Raw genomic sequence first — 24,955 nt, 5'->3', positions numbered from 1 at the left:
AGAGACCATGTTAGCAGAATACCAGAGTTAGAATCGGTTAGCAAAAATTGCCCAACCACATCTCGTTAGCCTGGATGACCGCTTACGAGATAGACGAAAATTGGTCTTCGTCGTCTCAACTGTTACTGCTGAACCATTGAAGAAAACACGGGACATAGTCCTAACGTAAGAAAAAGGAGGATTTATTGTTTAATTTTATTGTTGTAAAAATGTAAAATCTATATATTTTCTAGTTAAATAATTACAAACTTTTGAATGCTTCTATATTTTTTTGTTTTAAAAAGGACTTTCCAATATACGTTGAAATTATTTATTAGATTTGTGACTACTCTTTATGAGGAAGAAATACACTTCTTGTTCTGTCGTTTGTTATTTTGTTTTTGATGTAAAATACATGTTCTCAAACAGATTAGGTCCATCCGGATTATTATCTCATAAATTTTCTGATACAAACTGGTCTCATTAGTATGTTATTGTCTTGAAATGTTATGTCTTGAAATATATGGCAACCACATTTAGGATAATATGAAAAAACCACATAAAATTTTTGAAGTATTTTGTGAAAACAGAACATGATGGTGCAGATATAACTTTAAACTAAACTTTGAACGAAAAAGTTCGGTGGAAAAAATACTACGATCAAACAAATATGTCTGCAATGAGCAGCAAACGCGATCTCTAGAACATGAAGCATAGAAACATGATAAAAAGGATCACAATGGTGCAACTGATAGGTACAAAAAAACGGGATAGGTCAAAGGACCAAAGGTTGGGTGAATATGTCGCAGGTCCGAAACAAGAATGACGTAACTGCAAATTTTGTTAATTCCTATTTATTATAGACCTGGATCCCGCGTACCAAAAAAAAAGTTGATTAATAGCAAGCTGAAAATTTGTTAATAGCTTAACGATGTCTAGTCGGACAAACTTTGATGTATGGGAACACTGGAACAGGGGAAGTTTTAATTGTGGAACAGGTTAAAAATTTGGAACGTCAGACTACGAAAACGTTCCATGTATTTTTTCGGACAGAACTTCCAATTGATTTGTTACCATTTCATTAAACTCTCATGCAAAAATCAGATTGGTGTTTATCACCAACTGGGCATTTTAATAGGTGGAACACGAAGAACATGTCAAATGACACGAATCATGTTGGCTGGTAATAGCAGTCTGATTTTTGCATGAAAGTTTAATGAAAGGGTATCAAATCAATTGAATGTTCTGTCCGACAAAATGCATGGGACGTTTTCGTAATTTGACGTTCCAAATTTTTAAACTGTTCCACAATTAAACCTTCCCCTGTTCCAGTGTTCCCGTACATCAAAGTTTGTCCGACTAGACACCGTTAAGCTATTAACAAATATTCAGCTTGCTATTAATCAACTTTTTTAGGTACGCGTGTTCCAGGCCTATTACGTAATTAACTTCTAAAATACTGTATACAGATGATACAAAAGCGACAGAACTAACTACGTGCTGAACCACTACAGAGTAGTTGCGTCGTTATTGAAATAAGCACTGTTTTAAACCTTGTTTTAAATGAATAATGACGCAACTGTAAATTAATGTTGAATATGGGGGGAATTAAATTAAAATAATGAAATTCGGATTAATGGGGATGAAAATAAAAGCCATCGCTGTAAGAATAAAAGGCAAACTAAATATTTAAAAATCTTTTTTTGTGCAGGAAAATTTTAAGATTAAGAATGACGCAACTGTAGATAGTGTTGAAAATGGGGGAATAAAATTAAATAATCAAATTCGAGCCAATAGAGATGAAACTAAAAGCCATCATTGTAAGAATAAACGCCGAATATACCGATGGTCCTAGACGGTTACTTTTTAATTAATCACTATTTTAAATACTTACAAATTTTTAGATGAATAATGACGTAACTGTAGATAGGGTCGAAATTGGTGATTAAATAATGAAATTCGAATCAATAGGGATAAAAATAAAGCTGTAAATATACAGCCGTCATTGTAAGAATAAACGCCATACCGATGCTCCTGGACGATTACTCCCCATTAAATCCCTATTTTAAATATTTAAGAATCGTTTCTTGTTCTCCTAAGAAATTTGCCTTTTGCAGTTACGTCATTGTTGTTTCGCACCGGCAATATGAGGTGATACAAGATGCCGAGAAGTTTATTTCTCTTAACTAAACAATGAATAATGGAAACATAGAACAGATATGGCTCAGGAAACTTTACAAAGTCGAAGCCACCCCTGATAATTATCAGGGGTGGCTTCTGATGACTTCAGCAAATTGATTATAAGAGTTGTTTTAAAGTATTAAAATTACTGGATAAAATTTTAAAAAAGATTTAATTAATCAGATTTGTACTTACCCACTGACTGAATTACTTGGACTGGTCCATTTTGTTGTTGTGACCCAGTATCGCCTAAAAATAAGTACCTAGTTTATTTATTAAGTTAATTTATAATAAAAATTTTAGGTTAAGTTAGGTTAGGTTAGGTTAAACCATTGCTCTGTCCTTATTTTTGGCACTAATGATATAACGAAAGCAACGTTATATGACTTATACTTTGTCTTCCATTTTCCCTGAACAAAATTCATTCTCGTACGTTGTACATGTATAATATCATGTAGATACAACGATTGTGTAGCGATTTGTAATATACCATAAAAACAAAAATTATAGCTGCGGACTGTAGACAACCTTGATTAATTTTTTATGTATTTGTTTTCTTTTTAGTTTTTAATACCTCTAAGAATGCTTTTCTTTTTATTTTGTGGTCACATTTTAATTTCCTTACTTTTGCAGTTAAATTCAAAAAAACATTTGTAGAATATGGTTGATAGCATTTTGATGAAACAAAATTAAATTTAAAATAATAAAACCTACTTTAAAGCAAACTATTTCATTCTCAAATCAATATTTTTTACTCAACTCAAATGCTTGAGACTGTTAATTATGATGTCGCATATTTTGTTAACGAATTGTTTGTAATTAACTCTGGCATTGTTTCAATTGATTTTGATTATTAAGTTTTCAGATATTGCGGAACTGTACATTTTAAAATTTCATTAGAGATAAACCTTAGTTTTTATTATTCAAAAAGCCAATACGTAATTTTCTAGTAAAAGTTTAACATTAGTTGCGCAGGAACAAAAAGCAGACGAGATTACAGAGTCTAGATAAGTACCTAATTATTGTACATCTGTCAATTGAATTGTTGTGGTTGTGATTAATATAATTTTGATGTTTTTTTTAGAAAGTACGTTCCGTTTTTATCACTCACAGCCTTAATAATATTGCTAGCAATTTTGTACAGAATAAAAACAATAAAACATTGTTCTATGTATTTATACAAACGCTTCTATACAGAACAAGCAGTAAATATTAAATTGTTCATTTATTTGCTGAATACTATGTGTGAAACAATTCTACAAGAATGAATAGAAATAAAATATTCTATTTTATTTAGTTAGTACATTGTATTTATACTTGATAAAAGAAATAGTATTGAAATCAAAACCAAATAAGTATCAAGATTTATATGATGCAGTTAAGAAAGCATATCGGAAGTCGATAAAAGTATTGTCTTTTGTCCCAATAAAGCTAATTAGTTTTTTTTTCTGTTAACTTGATGGCTTTGGCTGAGCCAATTAGCCAGACATTTTATTTTAAAAACAAACAATTTTTTTTTTCAATCATAGGAATTTTTTCTGCATTTCTAACTCTAAATATATGTACATAACAAACTCACATACAAACTCTAAAAAAATACACTGTTTTGGAAGTAAATATTTTTTTGTATACATATATTTATTTTTTTTGTATATTTTTTTATTGTATTTTTAATTTGATTTTTATTTTCCTTTTTTTAATTGTTTTTTTTTTACTAGGCTAAGACATAAACCCGATTCAATATCTCGGAGGTTTAGATCTTCTTAGTTTTTTTTTTTCTTTTTTTTTTTCTTTTTTTTTTGGTTTTTTTTTTCTCTTTTTTTTGTTTCTTTTTTCTCTTTTTTTTTCTTGTTCTTTTTCTTTCGATTATAATATACAATAATTACTTAAATCTACAGGTTTAAAAAAATAACAAAACAAACATGTTTGTTTTGTTTTAACAAACATGCCTGTTTTATTTTAACAAAATTACTTAAATACAGGGTTAATTATATTGCTACAATATTTATATTTACAGTTTTTGATATGTTCGTAAATTGTTTTTAATGTATTAATATCTTCAGAAAAAATCAAATTGTTCAGGTAGACGGGAAGTGGAATTTTTAAAATATTAAGATTATCATAAAATTTGTTAATATGTACTGATTGATGGGAACATTCGAGGAGAATATGTAGTAGATCACCTTCTTTTCCACACTTACAGTTAGGTGACTCTGTGAGACCCAAACTGAACATATGAAGGGGAGTAAGAGCGTGATTACATCTCACTCTATTTATAACTCTTATGAAATGGCGATTTGATACAGAATGAAACCATAAACCATCTTTTTATGGGAATGTCAGGCTGCATTTGTTTGTATAATTACTTCCAGTTCTCGTGTTTCGATAATATGTTTGTGTGGTATTATAATATCACCCTGTACAAAAGATGTTTAAAACTCATTCAAAGTCATTAATCCATGTAGTATCTGTTCTTGGATTCAATAACCGCAAGTAACATTGAATTGTCATGTTTTGTTATTATTTAAATGTGTATATAAACATTAACTCGGGCGAGAAAGATTATTATGATTATCGATGTAGTTGGAAGGTATTCACGTATAGGATAGGTCAAGTTAATATTGTAAACAACTTATGTAGTGAATCATCGGCTTCGAATTAAATATAATGTTATCGGAAAACCTGAGTTTTAATTAATTGGGACCAGAAGGCATAACATCACACTATTTAATACATGGCTGATCCTGCAGATTAGAGGAGGTCTTCTGAAAGGAGCAGAGATGGCGGCAACAAATTGGAAACGGAGACGGCGAAGATGGACAGGAAACCCAGTGAGCGACAGTGTAAAGACAAAGTGGAAATAAAATGTAAGTAAGAATGTCTATCTTTATTAAAAATGCTTCCCTCGTTTTATATTATTATTGAAAATTGAATATTTATCTTTGCTGATTTTTGAATAATTTATGAAGTATCGATTTTTTTTTATCTATGAATTTTGAAACATGAAGTGATTTTTTGAATTGAATATTTTTATCAAAGTTTATTATATATGTTATTATTGAATTTTTATTGAATTTTGAATTTTTATTGAATTTATTTGAAAAATCTCTATCCGATTTCGATTTTTAGTCCGGTTATTTTTGAATATTTTATGGAATCTCGAATTTTTTCCAAAAATTTCTATCGAAGTTTGAGATATAAACTTATTTTGAATATTTTTATCTAACTTTTGCATATGCTATTTTTTTATTGACGAATATGTATACTATTATTGAATTTTTGTTAGCCAGTTGTTTTTATTATTGATATTTATTGATTCTATAGGTACATTTTAATCGATTTTGTGTTAAATTTTGTATGATATGAACCTGAATTAATATTTTTTGAGTGATAAATGATATTTTTTAATGAATAATGATTAGTGATGACATACGTTGATATAAGAGCTTTAAGACAAACATTGCTATAAGAAAGAGATATATTTTTAACGAACCGACCTGAAGAGTCGAGATAAAGAATCTGGAGGACTATATAGATAAGAAGAAGAACTAACAATATTATAAGCTAAATATTATGAGGCAACTAGAGACAATAAGAAACCCACTGCTCTTGTCAAATTAGGAAGGTACTAAGTGATTTATAGAAGCTTGAAAGCTTATTAGAGACCCACTCTGTGTTTTGAAGGGTACCTATTTTATTCATGATTATTCGTGAATAAACAACGGCCTCAAAGGAAGGGATTGAGGTTGTGATATTTTTAGAAGAATTTGAACCGCATAAAATACCTATTTCGTGTTTTGAGTTAACTATACCACCTTAATGGTGCGTACAGATCAGGGCGAAAATTCGGGTTAATATTGGCGGAGAACTAAGACATCCGAGTGAAACCTCTTTTATTAAGGTAAAACGAAGGTATCGGAGCTAGTATATGAAGTGATGATTATGATGTTATATGAAATGATATATGAGATATATGATATATGATTGTTATATGAAATATGTATATGAAGATGAATTATGTACACTGTAGAAGTGCTATTATATAAAGAAAAATGAATTATATGAGTTGTAGTACCAGACAAGAAGAAGAAGAGGAAAATATGTGGGAAAAATGAAAGAAGAAACATAAAATTTTCAGAAATGTCAAAATAAACAAGCAGAATTAAGAATAATATCAAATAAGTAGCTAATCATTAAATAATTATGTCTAAGAATTAAAGTTATAATTTTTTTTTTTCTCTAAAGTAACGTAAATTATAAATAACTTATTTTTTGTATATAATGAATTCAGGATAAATTTTCGCGGAAAATGGAAGTGTTTGAATTAAGGATAGACAATATCTTACAATAGTGTTAGTAGATAGTAAGCAAAGGGACACAAAAAGTGAAATTTTTAGACATTCAGCAACAGAGATTAAATATTTATTATAGGTACAAGAGAGTTACTAGAAGTTTTTAGAGACATATTAGAAGTTTTTAGAGAGATTACATTTTTATTATAGGTACAATATTTTAAAGTTAGTAAGGCGTATATAAATAAATCAAAATAAGACTGAAATAATAAGATGAAATAGTAAAGTAACGTTAAATTCTTTTTTTATATACCATTTAATAGAGGTTTAGGTAATATTTAGCTTAGCTTAGGAAGTATTAAATTCGAGATTTTATTACAATTAGATTAATTACGGATTATAGGCACTAAAAGACTATTTAAAAGTAAGGATCAATTTCATTCACTGTGGACACTGTTTTGATGAAGTGAATTAGTGAACGGAAAAAAAAAAGGACGAAAAGACACGACGTGAAAGTACGTGAACTAGTAATAGGTTATAAAATACCAGTTTAGTATAGGGAAAATATGAACTTTTGTGTAAAATAGGAAAAAGAATATACATGTTTAGGGAAAAATTGATTGATCTGAAATGTACCATGTTACAGTTAGTTAGCATAGTTAGAAAATTTAATTTTTGAAAATAGTATTAGGGAACCATAAACATTTTTGTAAAAGGGAAAGAGGAGCATCACATTTTAAAAATATGTAATTTTAACAAAACGGGGAGGTGTGGTATTATAATATCACCCTGTACAAAAGATGTTTAAAACTCATTCAAAGTCATTAATCCATGTAGTATCTGTTCTTGGATTCAATAACCGCAAGTAACATTGAATTGTCATGTTTTGTTATTATTTAAATGTGTATATAAACATTAACTCGGGCGAGAAAGATTATTATGATTATCGATGTAGTTGGAAGGTATTCACGTATAGGATAGGTCAAGTTAATATTGTAAACAACTTATGTAGTGAATCATCGGCTTTGAATTAAATATAATGTTATCGGAAAACCTGAGTTTTAATTAATTGGGACCAGAAGACATAACATCACACTATTTAATACATTTGCCAGTTTTCTTTTTGATGTCTTTTACTAATAATATCAATATCCGAAATGGGTAATAAGATCAAGGGAGGTTCTTCGCCTATTTCTAGGGCGGATTTGGCTAGCCTGTCTACTATGTCGTTACCCCTAATGCCCGCGTGTCCCTTTATCCATGATATAATTAGCTAATTGTTGTACGCGAATATTAATGAGCTACATAGTAAGTAAATAAACTTTGAAAGCTAACTTTAAAAAATACAGAAATATCATGGAATTTAAAAAAATCACTATAAAGGGGGGTCCCGAAATTTTTACGACGTAGTTTATGGATGTTCTCTTACACGTCAGATAAGGATTGCAACCGTAATTGTAGAACTTCTATACTAAAATCACAATCAAGATGCATTAGAAATAATCAAACCAAGACACGATAAATGCTACAAGGAGCACTCCCGTATCATAATTTACAATGTATATCATGATTTGTAAATCATGATTTTGAATTTACAATGTATATACATTGTAGATTATGATTCGAGGGTGCTCCTCGTCGCATTTACCGTGTCTTGGTTTGTTTATTTCTAGTGCAGATTGATGGTGATTGTAGTATAGACTCAGTTCTTTGTCACTATATACGTTTCCTCTATACTCATTCTGTTGCCGTGCATTTACTGTATTAGTGACGTTAATTAATATAAATGTACTTAAAGATAAACATGTAATACTTACCTTGTGCTCCTTGTGGTGGTGGTTGAATGCCAAAAGCATTTTGTACATTACTTACAATGGTACCAAAAAATCCTCCTATAACATTACCAGGCGCTTGAGTGGCACCGCTTCCAGGATCACTAAGGTTGTTATTTGAAGTCGTAGGTTGATTATTATTTGTACCTGTGATAGTAGATACAATGTTGCTTATGCCTAAAAAGCATACATAGGTACTTTATTTAAAAATAGTTCTTTAAAATATTAATTAAAAACGGTCTAATTAATACATTGGTAGTTAAAGTTAAAGTTCTTAAAAATTTTAATTATTAGCAGTATAAAAAGGGTATGATGATTTTCAAAAAAAATCTAAATGGCACTTTTAGTAGTAGAAAAGGGAGCGATATCATCCAACCAGGTCTGTTTTTTCTGTATTACGATATTATAGAAGGATTATGTACAGTGGAACCCCGTTAACTCGGATTAATTGGGACCGCGGCCGATCCGGGTTATCGAAAATCCGGGTTAGCCGTAGAAAATGGTAAAAATTAATAAAATATGGTATGCTTACAGATAAACTCCGTTATAATTGTCACACAGACACTGGTAAACCACGTTCGCATTCCACACAGAACCACACATACAAAGCGTCGTCAAAAGTCTCATTCTTAGCTTTATTAGCTTTGCACCGATTAAACTGTCTTTTGTTATCATTTTGAAAAAAAAAATTGTTCGATTTTAGTTCTATTTTTCTTCCAATCCGATACTGTAGATGTACCGACACCATAATATAATGCTGCAAGATTCACCTTTATCAATTCTACTTAATGCTTCTAGTTTCTTTTCCATTGTCACTACAACATTTTTACGTTTTGTTGCCCTTATAGACAAAAGACACGCAAACACAAAATCTGAATAAATTTACGAACGATTACAAAACGAAAGCGAACAATAATACGACTTTACTACACACAATACCGTCTCTGATGTTATGTTATTTAATAACAGTGATGACTAAGACCATTGTTAAAAAAAGAATTTTAATAGTCTTTTCTAAACAATGCTAACACAGACAGTTTCAAAAAAATAAAGGATAATACAGGTGCCTGTTGTTTTCGACAATGAATGTGGTGTACCATGAGTCATTTTTACTATGGTATATGTAGTTCAATCCGGTTCCATTATCTCTCAAATATTATATTACATAGAGTTGGTACAAAACCTCGTGAACCTTGAAAATGCGTATGTATAACCGAAATAAAATGAAGCCAAAAACATACGACTATTTTATTTGCTGCGAATTGCGCGACAGGGTCCCATCTGCACCCTGATATTTTCAGTAATGTCGGATTCATCAATCGTTTCGTTCGTATATTGACGTCACCAAATGAATGAATTAGGTTCACGAGATTTTGTAACAGCAATACATTTTTATTGTTGAAATGTTTGTCTGATAAAAATCGGTCCGGGTTAGCCGGAGTTCCGGGTTATCGGGGGCCGACTTATCGGGGTTCCACTGTATTTGAAAATTTTTTAGAATGCCTCAAACACCTGCCTAAAAATGTCTACCAGCTCCCTTACTAAAAGATTGTGTCCGTAAATAGAAACAGTGTTCAAAATCCTTTCTATCTATAAAAGGTAAATTTGACATAAAATCTATAACCATTAATAAAAATATCGCGAGGAAAAATTCCTATAACTGGCTGTATACAATAAATCACAAAAAATTATAGTAGATTATACCACGAGTCAATAATGATGGCTATTATTCCCGAGGAATATTTATACGAACCGAGCCGCGTTAGCGGCGAGGGAGTAACATTCCGAGGGAATGAGAGCCATTATTGCGAGTAGTATACTCTACTTTATCTACGACAAATTAATTAATTTAAGATTTTTAATGAACAACTTTATTTGTTAAAAACATTAAAATTAGTAATAGTACAATTAATAAACTGAATTGGTTGAGAATCATCATTAACTTTAGTAGAGTTTTTAATACAAATATTTGGGATCTCGATTGCTGTAGAACAAGAAGATGGTACATTACTGTTTATCTCTTTAGCGATAGTATCTGCTGTAGTTGCCTTGTTTCTCATAGACTGATCAATGTATCCTTCAGCTACCTGTGTTGACTTCGAACACGCCATTCGTTGAAGGTTGCGTACGTTTTATTATAAATGGATTTCGATGTTTCAGGTATTAAGGTAGATGCTGTTGCTGTAGCTAGTTCTACAATTTCTGGTGGTGTACAATTAAAAGATTCTTCATTTTCGTCCATCTCAACACAAACTGTCAAATATACTATTCGTTTGACAGTGACACTTTTTGAGGTTGATTATTTTGTTTCCGTGGTGAATTTTGTGATTGTTGTGCCAGAGGGATTAATAGCTATTAATCCCGCATTATTAATCCCTAAGGGATTATTATATGGCATTATATTGCAAACACCACAAGTATAATACATATATTATGTATCAGTCGTAGATAAAAACCTTATTTTGTAAAAGGTATGTTTAAAATCCCTAAAAAGGATTATATAACAGAATATTTTCGTAATCAATATTCCATCATCAGTGTTATCACAGGTTTACATGTTTTAAGCCATCAAAATATACGGGTAAACACCCTTAAGTTGTTTTCAAGTTGTGAAGGTTACATTATATTATAAAATTTTTAAAGGACGTTAAAAATATTTCCAGGTTAACCCCTGACATCACATGACATGAACCATATTGGTTGGATAATTTAAGGTAGGACCTTACATGGCAGAGTTTAGATGACAACTGGAGTTGTACTGTCATATAAGGTGCTATCTTTAAATATTCCAACCAATATGATTGATGTCATGTAATGTCAGGGGTTAATATGGAAATATTATTTTTAACATCCTTTAAAAATTTTATAAAATAATGTAGCCTTAACAATTTTAAAACAACTTTAGGGTTTTACCCGTATATTTTGGAGGCTTTAAACATGTAAACTTATAACAGTGATGATGGAATATTGTTTCCGAAAAAACGTTCTGTTGTGATAAATCCCGTTTTGGGGATTTTAACTATACATTTTGCAAGATAGGGCTTTTATTTTGTACTAATAAAAGTAACAAAATTCATGATAGTTTTGATGATTCTGATAGAGTAATTTTTTAAAATATTACCATTATTGAAAAACTGAACGAATCCTTGGAATCCATTACTTGGTGGTGCTCCTGCCGCTCCTTCATCTGCTTGTCCATTGGGAGGTTGTGCTCCACCACTAGTAGCACTTCCTATACTCTGTATACTCTGGACAAAGTTACTAGCAATTCCATTAATTCCATTAACGATATTCTGGACCCAGTTATTTTGAGGCTGTTGGGCTACTGGTGCTGCTGTAGATCCACCTGTAATATTCAGAGATATTTTAAAGTAAATAGTTTACTTTCACATCTGATTTCTTGTAATGATATATGGGTTACTAAACAGTGGTCTGTAATTGTAAAATAGGAAGGCTGCTGTCTTCATACGTGAGCTGACTATGGCAGGAAGAACTATATCCATCGTTTGCATCGTATTTAACTATATCTGCTTCAGACTATTACCAGACTGCGGCATGTAAGCCCATAAGCCAGTGTAACATTATTTTATGAAAAACTAAAAAGAGGAAGTCTAGAAAAATATTTAAACAAAGGCTAATAAATATGATTAATACAACTAACTTAGTCTCTGCAAAGCCAGAATACGAAACAATATCATATAAAAACTTTAAAACTCATTATGGAGAGCATCAGCAAAAGTTCTAAGAACCAGCGCCCTATTATTGGTTTACTCAACCGCAGAATACTGCGACCAGTGTGGTATGCATATAACCTCCTATTTTAAGAAATACGACATCGAAGATAATCCAAAAATGTAAAAATATAGGGTGTCCCATTAAAAAAAACGAAGTTATTAGCAACTTCCAATATATCCGGAAGTCGGAAGTAGCAGATAGATGAAAATATTTTCAACGAACAGTTCACTCTTCAGAACCTCTAATTCCAATTTTCATGATTCACTTATCTTTGGTGCTCGAGATATTTCTAATTGGCCGTTTATTTGCATCACCCTGTATACTATGCAATTGGTAGGGGAGAATGGGGGAATGGGAGCTATCGGGTAATGAGAGCCATCCAGTTTTATTTAAATCACGCGCTTTTAAATACTTGCTGACACTGGCGACACGTTACCGACAATGCAGAGAACCAGCGACATCGTTGCAGATGTTTATTCAGTATTCAATGTTGTTTGATTCTTGTGTGAGCATAGTAAACATTTTGCAGTAATCGTTATAATACACGTGGTTTACAAAATTCACGGTAAGTTGGTTCCAATATGTTTTTCTTAAAAACTATTTTATGCAAACTAAACTTAACTACCTAAAAGATAACTGCACGTGATTTGTTTTTTTAATCACCTGGTTTTGGTAATTTTTTTCATAGGTTAAAATTTTCTAAACAAAACGGGTAATGGGAACCATTAGGCGTTTAGTGGCTCCCATTACCCCATTAGTGACTCTGATTGCCCGATAACCTTCAAAATATATTTTTTTACAGATGCCGAGAAATCGAAAAAGGCAGACTGTAAAGGGTTCTTGGAGTTTAGAAGATTTACAAAGATATTCTTAACAAATCTTCACCGTTACCAGAAACACATATGCCTGCAAAGAAAATGGCGAGAGCGAAACAACATTCTGAAATTCTTACAGTAACACCAATGAAAAGAGTATTGGAAGAAAAATAAGAAAATAAGCAGGATAAAAAAGAAAAACGAGAAAAGACTGAAAAAAACAAAAATAAAACACAAACGAAAAAAAACAAAAGTAAAAACACAAACGAAAAAACAAAAGTAAAAACACAAACAAGAAAGTCAAAAAAACCCAAAAATAAAACCGATAAACGATCAAACGTAAAACGTCAAGTTTTTGAAGACTCATCGGATGAAGAAAATGTCAGTGATAAAGACCTTTGTGATGATAACTCGGATAATTAAGATGAAACAGATTTATGTTTTATCTTCTATGATTCTGGGAAAAGTGGCAGAACTATGGTATCGCTGTACATATTGTGGTCGATGGGTACATGCAGATTGTTCGGGGGTTGACACAGCTAAAGATTATCTCTGTGACTTTTGTTTAAACAAAATGAGTTGAAAACAATTTATTACTATCTTTGGTATGAAACTTAAAACTTTAATACAGATAAAACTTAAAATAAATTGTGGTTTCTATTACCCGACCTATTGGGGCAATTGGAGCCATTCACTATTTTTAGTAATTTCATAATAATTTTAACATAACTAAATAAATTGACGCAATAATAATAGCGATGGATAATTAACATTTTAAACTAGCACTTAACCTGGACCGATTTTTTATATAACCTAAAATTTGTTTTTTATTAAAGATTATAGTTAAGTGGTTCCCATTCCCCCATTCTCCCCTATTACCTAATTAAAATATTTATAAGATAGATTTTCATCTCTTCTCTCTTCTAATTTGTGTACCATCCACCCGTGATCTGCACTTATGTTGAAATAATTTACTATATTGCTAACACAAAAAAATTGTCGTAAACAAATTGTCAAAAATTCCAGACGCATTAGCTTCCATTGTCTATTAATGTACATACCTTCTACTGGTTGAGATTGTCTAATAGCGAGTTTGTGCTTTTCTTCTGAGAAGTATTCGTCAACTTGTTTCTCCAACGTAGCCCATTGTTCAGCAGTGGGACCCAATTCGCCTTTGTTTGGTTTGAAAGAGTCTCTCAAATTCTTAAGACCAACTCTGATGATGTTCTGAGTTTCTTGTAAGACACTGTCTAAGGTCTGTAAGAAAAAAAATACAAAGTATTATATTAAAATATTTATTGGGAATACTCAAATTCAATAGGACGAATTTTAAAGTTATTTCTTATAATAGTCCGGGATCCCAGGCCCATTTTTAACATTTATTACTAACAAGCTAATGTTTCGTGAGTAGCTTCATTTTGAGGAAACGCCCAACTTTTGTCCTTACAACAATTTTTGTTTGTGGTAGCTAACAAGGGTAGCAGGGGTGAAATATGTTGATTTGACGATTCTCAAAAATGTATTATAAACTGGGTTATTTTTATTAATTCTCAAGATAATTATCTCGATTAGCCGAAAAAATATTTGTCCTACAAAATGCAAGGTATTATCAAAGAGTCCCCCCTTTCCAACGTGTATCATTAAAGAGATCATGAAAGATAATTATTAACCATCTGATTTCTTTTCTTTTTTTTTCTTCTTCTTTACTTGCCATCTCCGCGACGAAGGTTGGCAATCATCATTGCTATTCTCACTTTTGACACTACAGCCCGACAGAGTTCAGTTGAGCTGCATCCAAACCATTCTCTGAGATTTCTCAGCCAGGACATTTTTCTCCTACCTATGCTGCGCCTTCTTTGAATCTTTCCCTGCATAATTAATTTTAGGAGTTTATATCTCTCACCACGTGTTATATAACCCAAGTATTGAAGTTTTCTTATTTTGATGGAATTCAGTATCTCCCTGCTGTTCTGTATTCTCCTTAGTACTTCCTCATTGGTTATTCTGTCTGTCCAGGAGATTCTCAGCATTCTTCGATACGTCCACATCTCAAATGCTTCCAATCTATTGAGGCATTGTTTATTAAGAGTCCATGTCTCCACACCATATAAAAGAACAGAAGATACATAACATTTTAGTACTCGCTTTCTAAGATTTAGGCTGACGTCTCTACTACAAAATATTTGTTTCATATTAGTGAATGCACTTCTAGCCTTTTCTATTTTAATTCGTAATTTTTTTCTGTTGATTAGTTAATATTTATATAATTTAATACCCTCTTTGTCCTACAAATTTCGTGGTACGTTATCCTGGTCCTATCAAAAGTTGTAATAAAAATAACTGATGTAAAAATAATTTCATGCTATCAAGCTGAATCTTCGTGAATTAATAAATTCGTAAATTCGTAATAAATTCGTAAATAGCTTCGCTTCGATGAGATGCCCAACAATTGCCTGTACGAAAATTTTCGTTTGTGGTAGCTAACAGCGGTAGCAAGGATGAAATATATTAATTTGACAATTCTAAAAACTTTATTACTAACTGTTTTTTTTTTGTTAATTCTCAAAATAATTATTATTATCTCAATTAGCCGAAAAAATATTTGTCCTACAAAATGCAAGGTCTTGTCAAAGAGCCTCTTTTTTCAACATGTCCCATGAACGAGTAAAATAATTACTAACCACTTGATTTTTTTTCTGTTGGTTAGTTAATATTTATACAGGGTGTCCCGAAAAGATTGGTCATAAATTATACCAGACATTCTGGGGTCAAAAATAGTTTGATTGAACCTAACTTACCTTTGTACAAATGTGGTCATAAAAAAAGTTACAGCCCTTTGAAGTTACAAAATGAAAATCGATTTTTTCAATATATCGAAAACTATTAAAGATCTGTTATTGAAAATTGACATGGGGTATTCTTATGGCAGGGACATCTTAAAACAAAATTATAGTGAAATTTGTTCACCCCATAAAAATTTTATGGGGGTTTTGTTCTCTCAAACCCCCAAACTTTTGTGTACGTTCCAATTAATTAATTGTTGTGGTACCATTAGTTAAACACAACGTTTCTAAAACTTTTTTGCCTCTTGGTATTTTTTAGATAAGCCAGTTTTTATCGGGATGCGGCTTCTTTTTTAATATGTTTACATAAAAATTTTATGGGGGTTTTGTTCCTTTAAACACCCTAAATGTTTGTGTAGGTTCCAATTAAACTATTATTGTGGTACCATTAGGTAAACACAGTGTTTTTAAAACTTTTTTGCCTCTTAGTCTTTTTTTGACAAGTCACCTTTTATCGAGATGTGGCTTCTTTTTCAAAATATACCTAATAATGTAAATTATAAATAAATTTTCAGATTATTGACAGCTATCTATAATCGTACTTAACCATATACAAATATGTGATGGATTCGACAAATAATCAAAATATCTCGATAAACACTGGCTTATCGAAAAAGTACTAGAAGTCAAAAAAGTTTTAAAAATATTGTGTTTACCTAATAGTGCAACAAGAATAATTTAATTGGAACGTACACAAAAGTTTGGGGGGTTGAAGGGAACAAAACCCACATAAAATTTTAATGCGGTGCACAAATTTCACTTTAATTTTTTTTTTAAGATGTTGCTACTATAATACTATAAGAATGCCACATGTCTATTTTCAATAAAAAATCTCTAAGAGTTTTCGATATATGAAAAAAAATCGATTTTCAGTTTGTAACTTCAAAGGGCTGAACTTTTTTTGTGTGCACTTTTGTATATAGGTAAGTGAGGTTAAATCAACCTATTTTTGACCCCAGAATCTGTGGTATAATTTATGACCAATCTTTTCGGGACACCCTGTATAATTTAACACCCACGTTGTTCTACAATTTACATGATCCGTTATTTCGGTCCTCCAATTAAATACATAATATTTGAAATAATGAAATTAAAAATAAATTTAATTTCTGCTATTAGAGCTGAGTTGCATTATTATAAGTACCCATGCGCACACAGTTGTTTACAGTGTGGTAGCAACGAATATAGGCGCATAGGCCGTTTCATCACATTTTTTATGCGCATTTAAATCTTATTGGACTTGCGATACATACCTGTTTTCTTGTACGATATTGCTTTATTTGGATGAAAAATACACATAACAATCACGTGATACTTTTGACCTACAGTTACTAATAAAAAAAATGGTCTTGTGGTATTAATAACTTTTGAACGTAGGACCAGGACAACGTACCACACAATTTGTAGGCCAATGTAAGTGTTAAATTATATAAATATTAACAAAATCAATGTCGCTACTAACATCAGTTTTTAAAAATGTAAATCATATTTCTCGATGTCACCTACTCTATAATGTTGCTAGTTTCATCTACTAAGCAGAACGTAAGTATTATCCACATTTTGTCTTTAACTAGTCATAATTTTAACCTTTTGTATTCATTCTAACGTAGAAATACTTCGTTCTAGGCACTGAACAGGATCTGATCTAGATCGAAAACGTTTTGCGATCCTTTGGGATGACTTTTTAATAGTTTTTCAATAAACTTTTTTACCATTATACAAAAGAAGTTTTTACTTGTTCTGTATGATATATAAATTTTAACGAATCGACAGAAAAAAAATCAGATGGTTAGTAATTATTTTTCATGGCCTCTTTAATGATACACGTTGAAAAGTGGAACTCTTTGATAAGACCTTGCATTTTTGTAGTACAACTATGTTTTCGTCTAATTGAGATAATTATCTTGAGAATTATTAACAAAAATAACCCAGTTAGTAATACATTTTAGCTACCACAAACAAAAATTGTTGTAACGGCAATAGTTGGGCGTCTCGTCAAAATGAAGCTACTCACGAAAAATTAGCTTGTTAGTAATAAATGGTCGAAATGGTCCTGGGATCCCGGACTATAATTAATAAAATTAAATGCAATTAATATTTCGTTACATGCAAATTTACCTGGGCAGGTTTTGGAGCTGCTTTTTGCAGAACAGTGTTCGAATCGCTAAGTGGTTCTGGGGCTAATAAAGATTTCACGAAAGGTGTCTCTGGAACCTAAAATGTTTAATATTATTTTTAATTGCACAAAAACTTTAAAATCTCAATTTTAGAGCTCCTTGTTATCACAAAAATTAAAATAAGAATTTTAAGGTATCCAAATTAGACATCTAAAGCCAGAAATTAAACTACAAAATAATAAAGGACTCTTGCTTTACATAAAAAATGATAAGATAATCAGAAAATATGCACAAGATAACTATCCAGCTAAAAAATTTAGTGAGTTATCGGTACAAAATATGAATAATTCTCTTCTTCTCTAGGTGCCGTCTCCGCTACGAAGGTTGGCAATCATCAGAGCGATTTTTACTTTTGAGACCGCGGCTCTAAATAATTCGTTGTTACTACATCCAAACCATTCCCTAAGGTTCTTCATGTAACCATTCATGTAACCATTCACCTTTCTTTCATGTAACCATTCATGAGTTACGTATAGTTCCTATGGATCTTTTTCCTTGAATTTTTCTTGAATAATGACCTGGAGTATTAGATATTTATCTCCTCTGATCACATGTCCCATATATCTCAGTTTTCTTCTCTTAATTGTAAGAAGTACTTCTCTTTCCTTATGCATACGTTTCATTACCTCTACGTTGGTTATTCTGTCTACCCATGAGACCTTTAGTATTCTTCGGTACATCCATATCTCGAATGGATCCAGTCTCCTCACGTCAATCAATTTTCTTCAGTGTCCACGCCAGGGCCGGATTTACCACTAGGCCGAAAAGGCAGTGGCCTCGAGCGCTAAATTTGTTAGGGCGCGGAACGGGCGGATTTTGTTCGCATTGCCCTGCTCCGAGTATACGCTGACACTGCAATTCTAGATATTCGCTGTGAGCCGATGAGTAGAAAGGATTTGACAGTTTTCGGCAGCACTGTTAGTGGCAGCTTTGTGTATTGAATTTGAACAATTTTATCAGAAAAGTACAATTTTCAAACCGCGAGAGAGCGCTACCGAAACTCACAGCCAACAAAAACAGAGGTAACCTCTAAATTTCATATAAACTTCTCATTTTCAATGGCCTCTTTGACTGCGTAAGCAGTCATCCAGTCGCACGAATTTATATATTAAATATTAAAATTATAATGAATAAAATAAAAAACATAATTACTTTTACTATTAATTCTGTGTATTCGTTCAGTAAGCAGGTTTCAATAATATTTCAGTTCCTAATTTGTGTTTTTCTAGATAAATATCTATTTTTCTCGTTTTGTATATTTCACATACACCAATTTTATCAGTTTCAAACCGCGAGAGAGCGCTACCGTCGAAACTCACCGCCAATTTAAACAGATGTTACAAATAACGTGGATAACGACATTATTAATGCGTTTGCTGCTGCAAAAAGTAGAAGAAAGCCCATAGTATGATTTTTTTATTGGCGTTAGGATTAGACCATGCGGCCAGAAACAAAGTAAATAGTACATACATAAACATAATATAATCTTATCTAAACTATCTAATTAGTCATCTAAGTTAAGGTTATCTAAGTCTGACCGACCTTTTTGTTAAGAATAGATATAATAAACATTTTATTTTCAAAGTAAATTTTTGCAAAATTAATCTTAATAAAAATTTTGGGATAAGGACAAGGGTCCCACTTTTCTCATTCAAGGGTTTTTCTTTTTCCTTAATAATTATTGATTACCTATATACCCACCCCACACGGTAAGGCAGGCATGTAGGCAATCAAAAGGAAAGACATTTAAGGTTACAAGCCTAATCTAGTCATTCTATAACTTAATTTTACAGTCATATAGGAAAAACAAAATAAAATCAAAAATACGTTTATCACTCAGTGCCAAAAGATACATAACATTATAGGGACCGTAAACATTTAAACTTCTTAAATTTTTTGTAAGAATGTCCGACTGATGTGTGTACTTCTTACAATTAAAAAATATATGATCCAAGTCCGCCGTTTCATTGCAAATATCACAAAGATTGTTATCAATTATTTTTATTTTGTATAAATGTGCCGGCTAGCAAGCATGTCCAAATTTCATCCGAGATATGGTTGTTATGGAACTTCTTGGATAATCGTAATTTTTAAACCAGTAATTTTTTCGAATATCGGGTTCTAGCAATGTATATCTTGTGCCTTTTGTCAAAATAAAATGTTTGTATTGTTTAGACCATTTTTTATATAAATTATCCTTAGCAATATTTATTCTCTCATCTAATGTTAATAAGGGTGTAACATCTTCTCCCAACTGTATGCTTTCTTTAGCCGTTTTATCAACTTGTTCATTGAATGTGATACCTGAGTGTGCTTTTACCCACACAAAAATAAATTTTCTAGTTTTTTGCATTTGAGAGAGCAAAGTTTTTATTTTGGCTATGTAAGGATGACTATATGCGGAGTGGATTTGTAAATGTGATTGTAAACTATTTAAAATCGAAAGTGAATCAGAAAAAATTATGAAGTATGAAATGTTATTTTCCATTATAAATTCTATAGCTTTCAAAATAGCAAACGCTTCTGCTGTAAAAATGCATGTTTTTCCACTCAATTTAAATTTGCGTTGTACTTGCAGTGGGACAATAAACGCCGCACCTGTGCCATAAGGATCTTTTGATGCATCTGTGTAAATAGCAGTATACATTTGATATTTGTTTAATAGCTGATTGATCATTTCATTTTTAAGATATCTTAATTCAGAATATCTAGGTATAATTACTTGAATGTTCAACAATAAAACATCTAAGTTGACTTTAACTGTTGTAGGGGAGAAGTCTATTGAGTTTCTAAATCCTTCACATAAAGGAGGTGAGTTTCTATTACTCCAGTATGATCCTGTAAGGTCCTGAATATTTAGGGTGGAGATCTTTTGAGTAACTGATGAATTTTTGACTTTGCACTTGAAATGTTTGCACTAGTCTTTCTCGAAATGACTACCAAGCTTCATTATTTCTTGATATAAAAGGAGCTTATAATAGTGTAGACTGGACTATACTACGAAATAAAATGATCAACTTACAAATTCCAGAAGAAGTAGCAGACACCATACTTAAACTCTACATAAATAGATCAGTAGCAATCAGAAAAGATAACGGCATCATTTCTGAATATCGTTTGGTTACAAAGGGTTTACCTCAAGGATCGGTTTTATCACCATTACTTTTCAATATATACACCTATGATTTACACAATATTTCACCTAATGCAAATATTATTCAGTACGCTGATGATTTCGTCTTTTACACACATGCAAGAAGTTATGATAAAAGTTTACAAAGTTTGAATACAACAGTTACACCTTTCATCCAGAATATAAGTAATCTAGGTTTTGATTTATCTCCGCATAAATCAAAAGTGGTCATTTTCACCCGACACAATATTCCAAATTGTACGACCATACAGCTGAATGATATTATTTTTTCTTTAACCAACCAAATAAAATATCTCGGAATCACTCTAGATAAAAAATTAACCTTTAGAGCACACATTGAAGAAATTTTACAAAAATGTAGTAAGGGATTAAACTTCTTGAAATGTATTATGAGGACATGGTGGGGGGCGGAGCCCCAAACAGCCTTGACTTTTAATAAATCATATATAAGGCCCATTATAGATTATGACAGCTTCTTATATGGCAGTGCTAATAATAACTTTTTAAAAAATTAGATGCTTTACAAAACAAAGCTTTGCGACTCTGCATTGGTGCAATACAATGAAATCAACTCCAATTGAACCGTAAGGCTACGGCTCCACGGGCGAGAAATTGACGCTAGCAGTAGCAGTAAAATGAACTTAAGGTTCCGCGGAACGGAACAGGAGTAGCCGAACTGTACCGACTACAGGACTTGTGCGTAGTCGGTTCAGTTCGGCTATTCCCATTCCGTTCCGCGGAACCTTAAGTTCATTTTACTGCTACTGCTAGCGTCAATTTCTCGCCCGTGGAGCCGTAGCCTTAAGAGTAGAAACTGTGGAACCTCCATTAGAGCTGAGAAGGCAATTATTGGCAGAAAAAAATGATAGTCTGATCTGTGACTTGATTTATAGCTACTGACGGTTTAAGTAACAAACATTTTAAGGTAGCCATATTATTTATGTGTTTTTTAAGAAAACTGTAAGCACTCTCTGTGTATTATTTTAAGTTATATGATCACTATTAACTATTATTATTAAAACCTTAGAAAACATTAATTAGGTACGGTAATTTTGTATTTATTATTTTCAATCCCTAGCACACACCTTTTATAACCATAGAATATTGTTAATAGTGCAAAAGAACACTAGGGTGTTTACATTAAAATAATCAGCAGGGAAAGCCAAAAGTTGGTTGGTTATGAGGGGGTTGGGGGCAGATCAAGGCGTTGGGCGCCAGAAATATTAATGCCTATACAGGTTCAACATGTAAATCCGGCCCTGGTCCACGCTTCCATCTCGTAGTATAATACGGATAGCACATAGCACCTCAGCAGTCGTATTTTTAACTCATGGTTTAAGTCCCGTCAGCAGAGACGCCTCTTTTAAATGTGCTTCTTGCCTGTTCAATTCTGATTCGTATTTCTTGAAAGTTGTCATTATTTTCATTAATGGTGGTACCTAGGTATTTGAATTCTCTTACTCTTTCAATAGGCTGATTCTTATATCTCACGAATGTCTTGAGTTTTCTTTGTTATTATCATATATTTCGTTAATTATTATAATATATTATTTCGTTAACGTAATTAGAAAATTTGTTAACTTTAAAGTAATATTATAAAAATTCAAATGATTGTATTTATACAGAAAACAAAATTTAAAATTTATGGTGGAGCATATAAGATTCGCAGATGGCGTGTGAGACGTAGGCTCTGACAAAAGCAACGGAAAGACAACTAAGATGTTTTGAGGGAAAAATCCTCAGAAGAATCTTTTGACCTTATCACGGCCCGAATACTAACCAATATCGAATGAAAACAAATGCAGAGGTCTAACAGATGTATAGGGCTAGGGATGTAGTGCAACGTCTAAAATGGGTAGTACATGTTCATAGACTCCCTAATATCCGCCTTGCCAAGTAATTCTGGGAGGAAGTCCCGACAGGAAGAATGCTCTCAGGCAGGGACGCGCCAAGTAACTTCGGCGCCGTCGTGCAAAATATTGATAAGCGCCTTTATCAAAATTACCAGGGTAGAAATATCAATCACTCCTTCACATTTCAACGTGGAAAACTATGAAATTTTTTCTACGTCTACCCAGATTTTTTTTAAGGAAATAATAAGTACACAGTACTGTTATAAAAAATAATATATTCTTCTTCCTTCTTGTATGGAGACTTTAAAGCATGTTTATTCTTCAATATTTGCCTCCTAAATTGTTTAGATTATCGCACCATCTTTTTCTTGGTCTGTCAATAATTCTTCGTCAATTTGGTGACTTATCTGGCGCTATTCGTAATATCCTATCCTCTGCCATTCTACTAATGTGTTCGTTCCACTCCTGTTTCCGTTTTGTCACCCATCCATTTTATGTCTTCTACATTGCATGATCTTCTTATGTTTTCGCTTCTCTCACTATCCAACAGACTTTTGTATTCGTCGAAGTATTTTCATCTCTGTTGTTTCTAGTAGTGTAGTAGTTGTTAAAAATAATTTTTTAAAACTATATTGCATAATAAAACAGAACAGAATAAACACTATGTTAAATTTATACAGCATTACTTAAAATTATTAAAAAAGATTGAAGATCAAAAAATGAAACATATTTATATTGCAATTTTTTAAACAAATGTACTTATGTACAAACCAACGGATATTTCTTATAGAAATTGAACTTTTCTTGCTTTACCTTTGACAAATTCATTAATTAGATTTTCGTTATTCAGGTCCTTTAAAAACTCAGATTCTGTAGAAATAATAGTAAGATTTTCTAGCCGTTCCTGACCCATTCTAGATCTTAAGTAATTGAAGCGTTTATTTGAAACACAACACTTGTCCAAAAATGAAAATTTTGGAAAATCAAGTAAAACTGCTCAGCTTTAATTTATTTCAAATCTTACTTTTATTAAGACATTCATTGGAAGGAATGTGGATATCAAAATAATTGTACAAACTTACCAAAATATATTCGAAAATAGAGAGGTATTGTGTTATACATATAGTTTCTATTATGCTGAACTATTTCTAATACAAAAGAAACAAACATCACATTATTACTATCAAAGAATGCACACAACTGATACATTTAAGGATAAGATCATTCACACTTACAACTACCGTTGACTAGGATGGGACAAGTGTTGTTTTTACAATAAAACGCATGGACTTCTGTTGTTTTTCTAAAACTATCAAAATTTTCTATGCAATGTGAACCAAATGTGTGAACTGGAGAAATAAACTACTATTCTATAAGAACATGTGTTGTTTTTCAAATAAACGCTTAGCTAGAACGGCTTAAGCTATATACAGAAATCGGTGCCTATAGTTAATATTATACGTAACGAAATAGTAATGTTTGGGAATGAGTGGACTAAGTTATTTTTTGCAATGTTTTTTTTTGCTTCAAAAAATATTTAGTTTTGAATTGGATATTTATTTAACTTTGCCGAGTCAAAGGGCGCCTTTAACGCCTTGGCGCCGTCGTGCGCCGCACGACCTTGCCCATATGGACGGCGCGTCCCTGCTCTCAGGACGTTCACGAATGAGATGGGGAGATAATATAATAGTGCATATCAATTTCTGAAATCAAAATAACGACACCAATAAATAGAAAACAGTAAAAGACACACTTAATATAAAAGACATTCTAATAGAACTAAGAAAAATCAGATATCATATAAAAAGTACGAATTTGAAAGTCTGGAAAAGCTAGTTTTAGAGCGGGAGGAACAACAAATGACTTTTAAAATACTTTTGTCGTTTCTTCTTTAGATATCCTTTTCATTATTGAATATTGGTCATCATTATGATTAATAATTGTTTTCTGTCTTATGTAATTCTTAGTATGTTTCACCTTTTATATCTTTCAGCTAGGAGCATCTTCTTCGTCCTGCTGGTTTTTTTTCCTGAATTTGTCTCCCGATTCAAAGATAATACGCGAAATTATACCTTCCTCATTGGTATATATTTT

At 31.8% G+C, this 24,955-nt stretch overlaps 1 protein-coding gene across 2 annotated transcripts in view; it reads right to left on the bottom strand.

The window, feature by feature from the left end:
- Positions 1–24,955, bottom strand: part of LOC114335932 (uncharacterized) — a 50,293-nt gene that overhangs the window by 8,622 nt on the left and 16,716 nt on the right. Inside the window, exons 3-7 of one of the 2 annotated variants that reach the window (XM_028286221.2) lie at positions 17,796–17,891; positions 13,896–14,091; positions 11,406–11,630; positions 8,270–8,461; positions 2,356–2,409 (exon numbers count right to left, since the gene is read on the bottom strand). In XM_028286221.2, the coding sequence (XP_028142022.2) occupies positions 2,356–2,409; positions 8,270–8,461; positions 11,406–11,630; positions 13,896–14,091; positions 17,796–17,891 (763 nt within the window). The remainder of the gene's footprint in view (positions 1–2,355; positions 2,410–8,269; positions 8,462–11,405; positions 11,631–13,895; positions 14,092–17,795; positions 17,892–24,955) is intronic. The other variant, XM_028286223.2, reaches the window with a different exon arrangement.

The sequence above is a fragment of the Diabrotica virgifera genome, chromosome 1 (genome assembly GCF_917563875.1).
Source record: "Diabrotica virgifera virgifera chromosome 1, PGI_DIABVI_V3a".
NCBI lineage: Eukaryota > Metazoa > Arthropoda > Insecta > Coleoptera > Chrysomelidae > Diabrotica > Diabrotica virgifera.
Note: the sequence above shows the minus strand (reverse complement) of the source record. Positions and strands in the feature narration are given on the sequence as shown.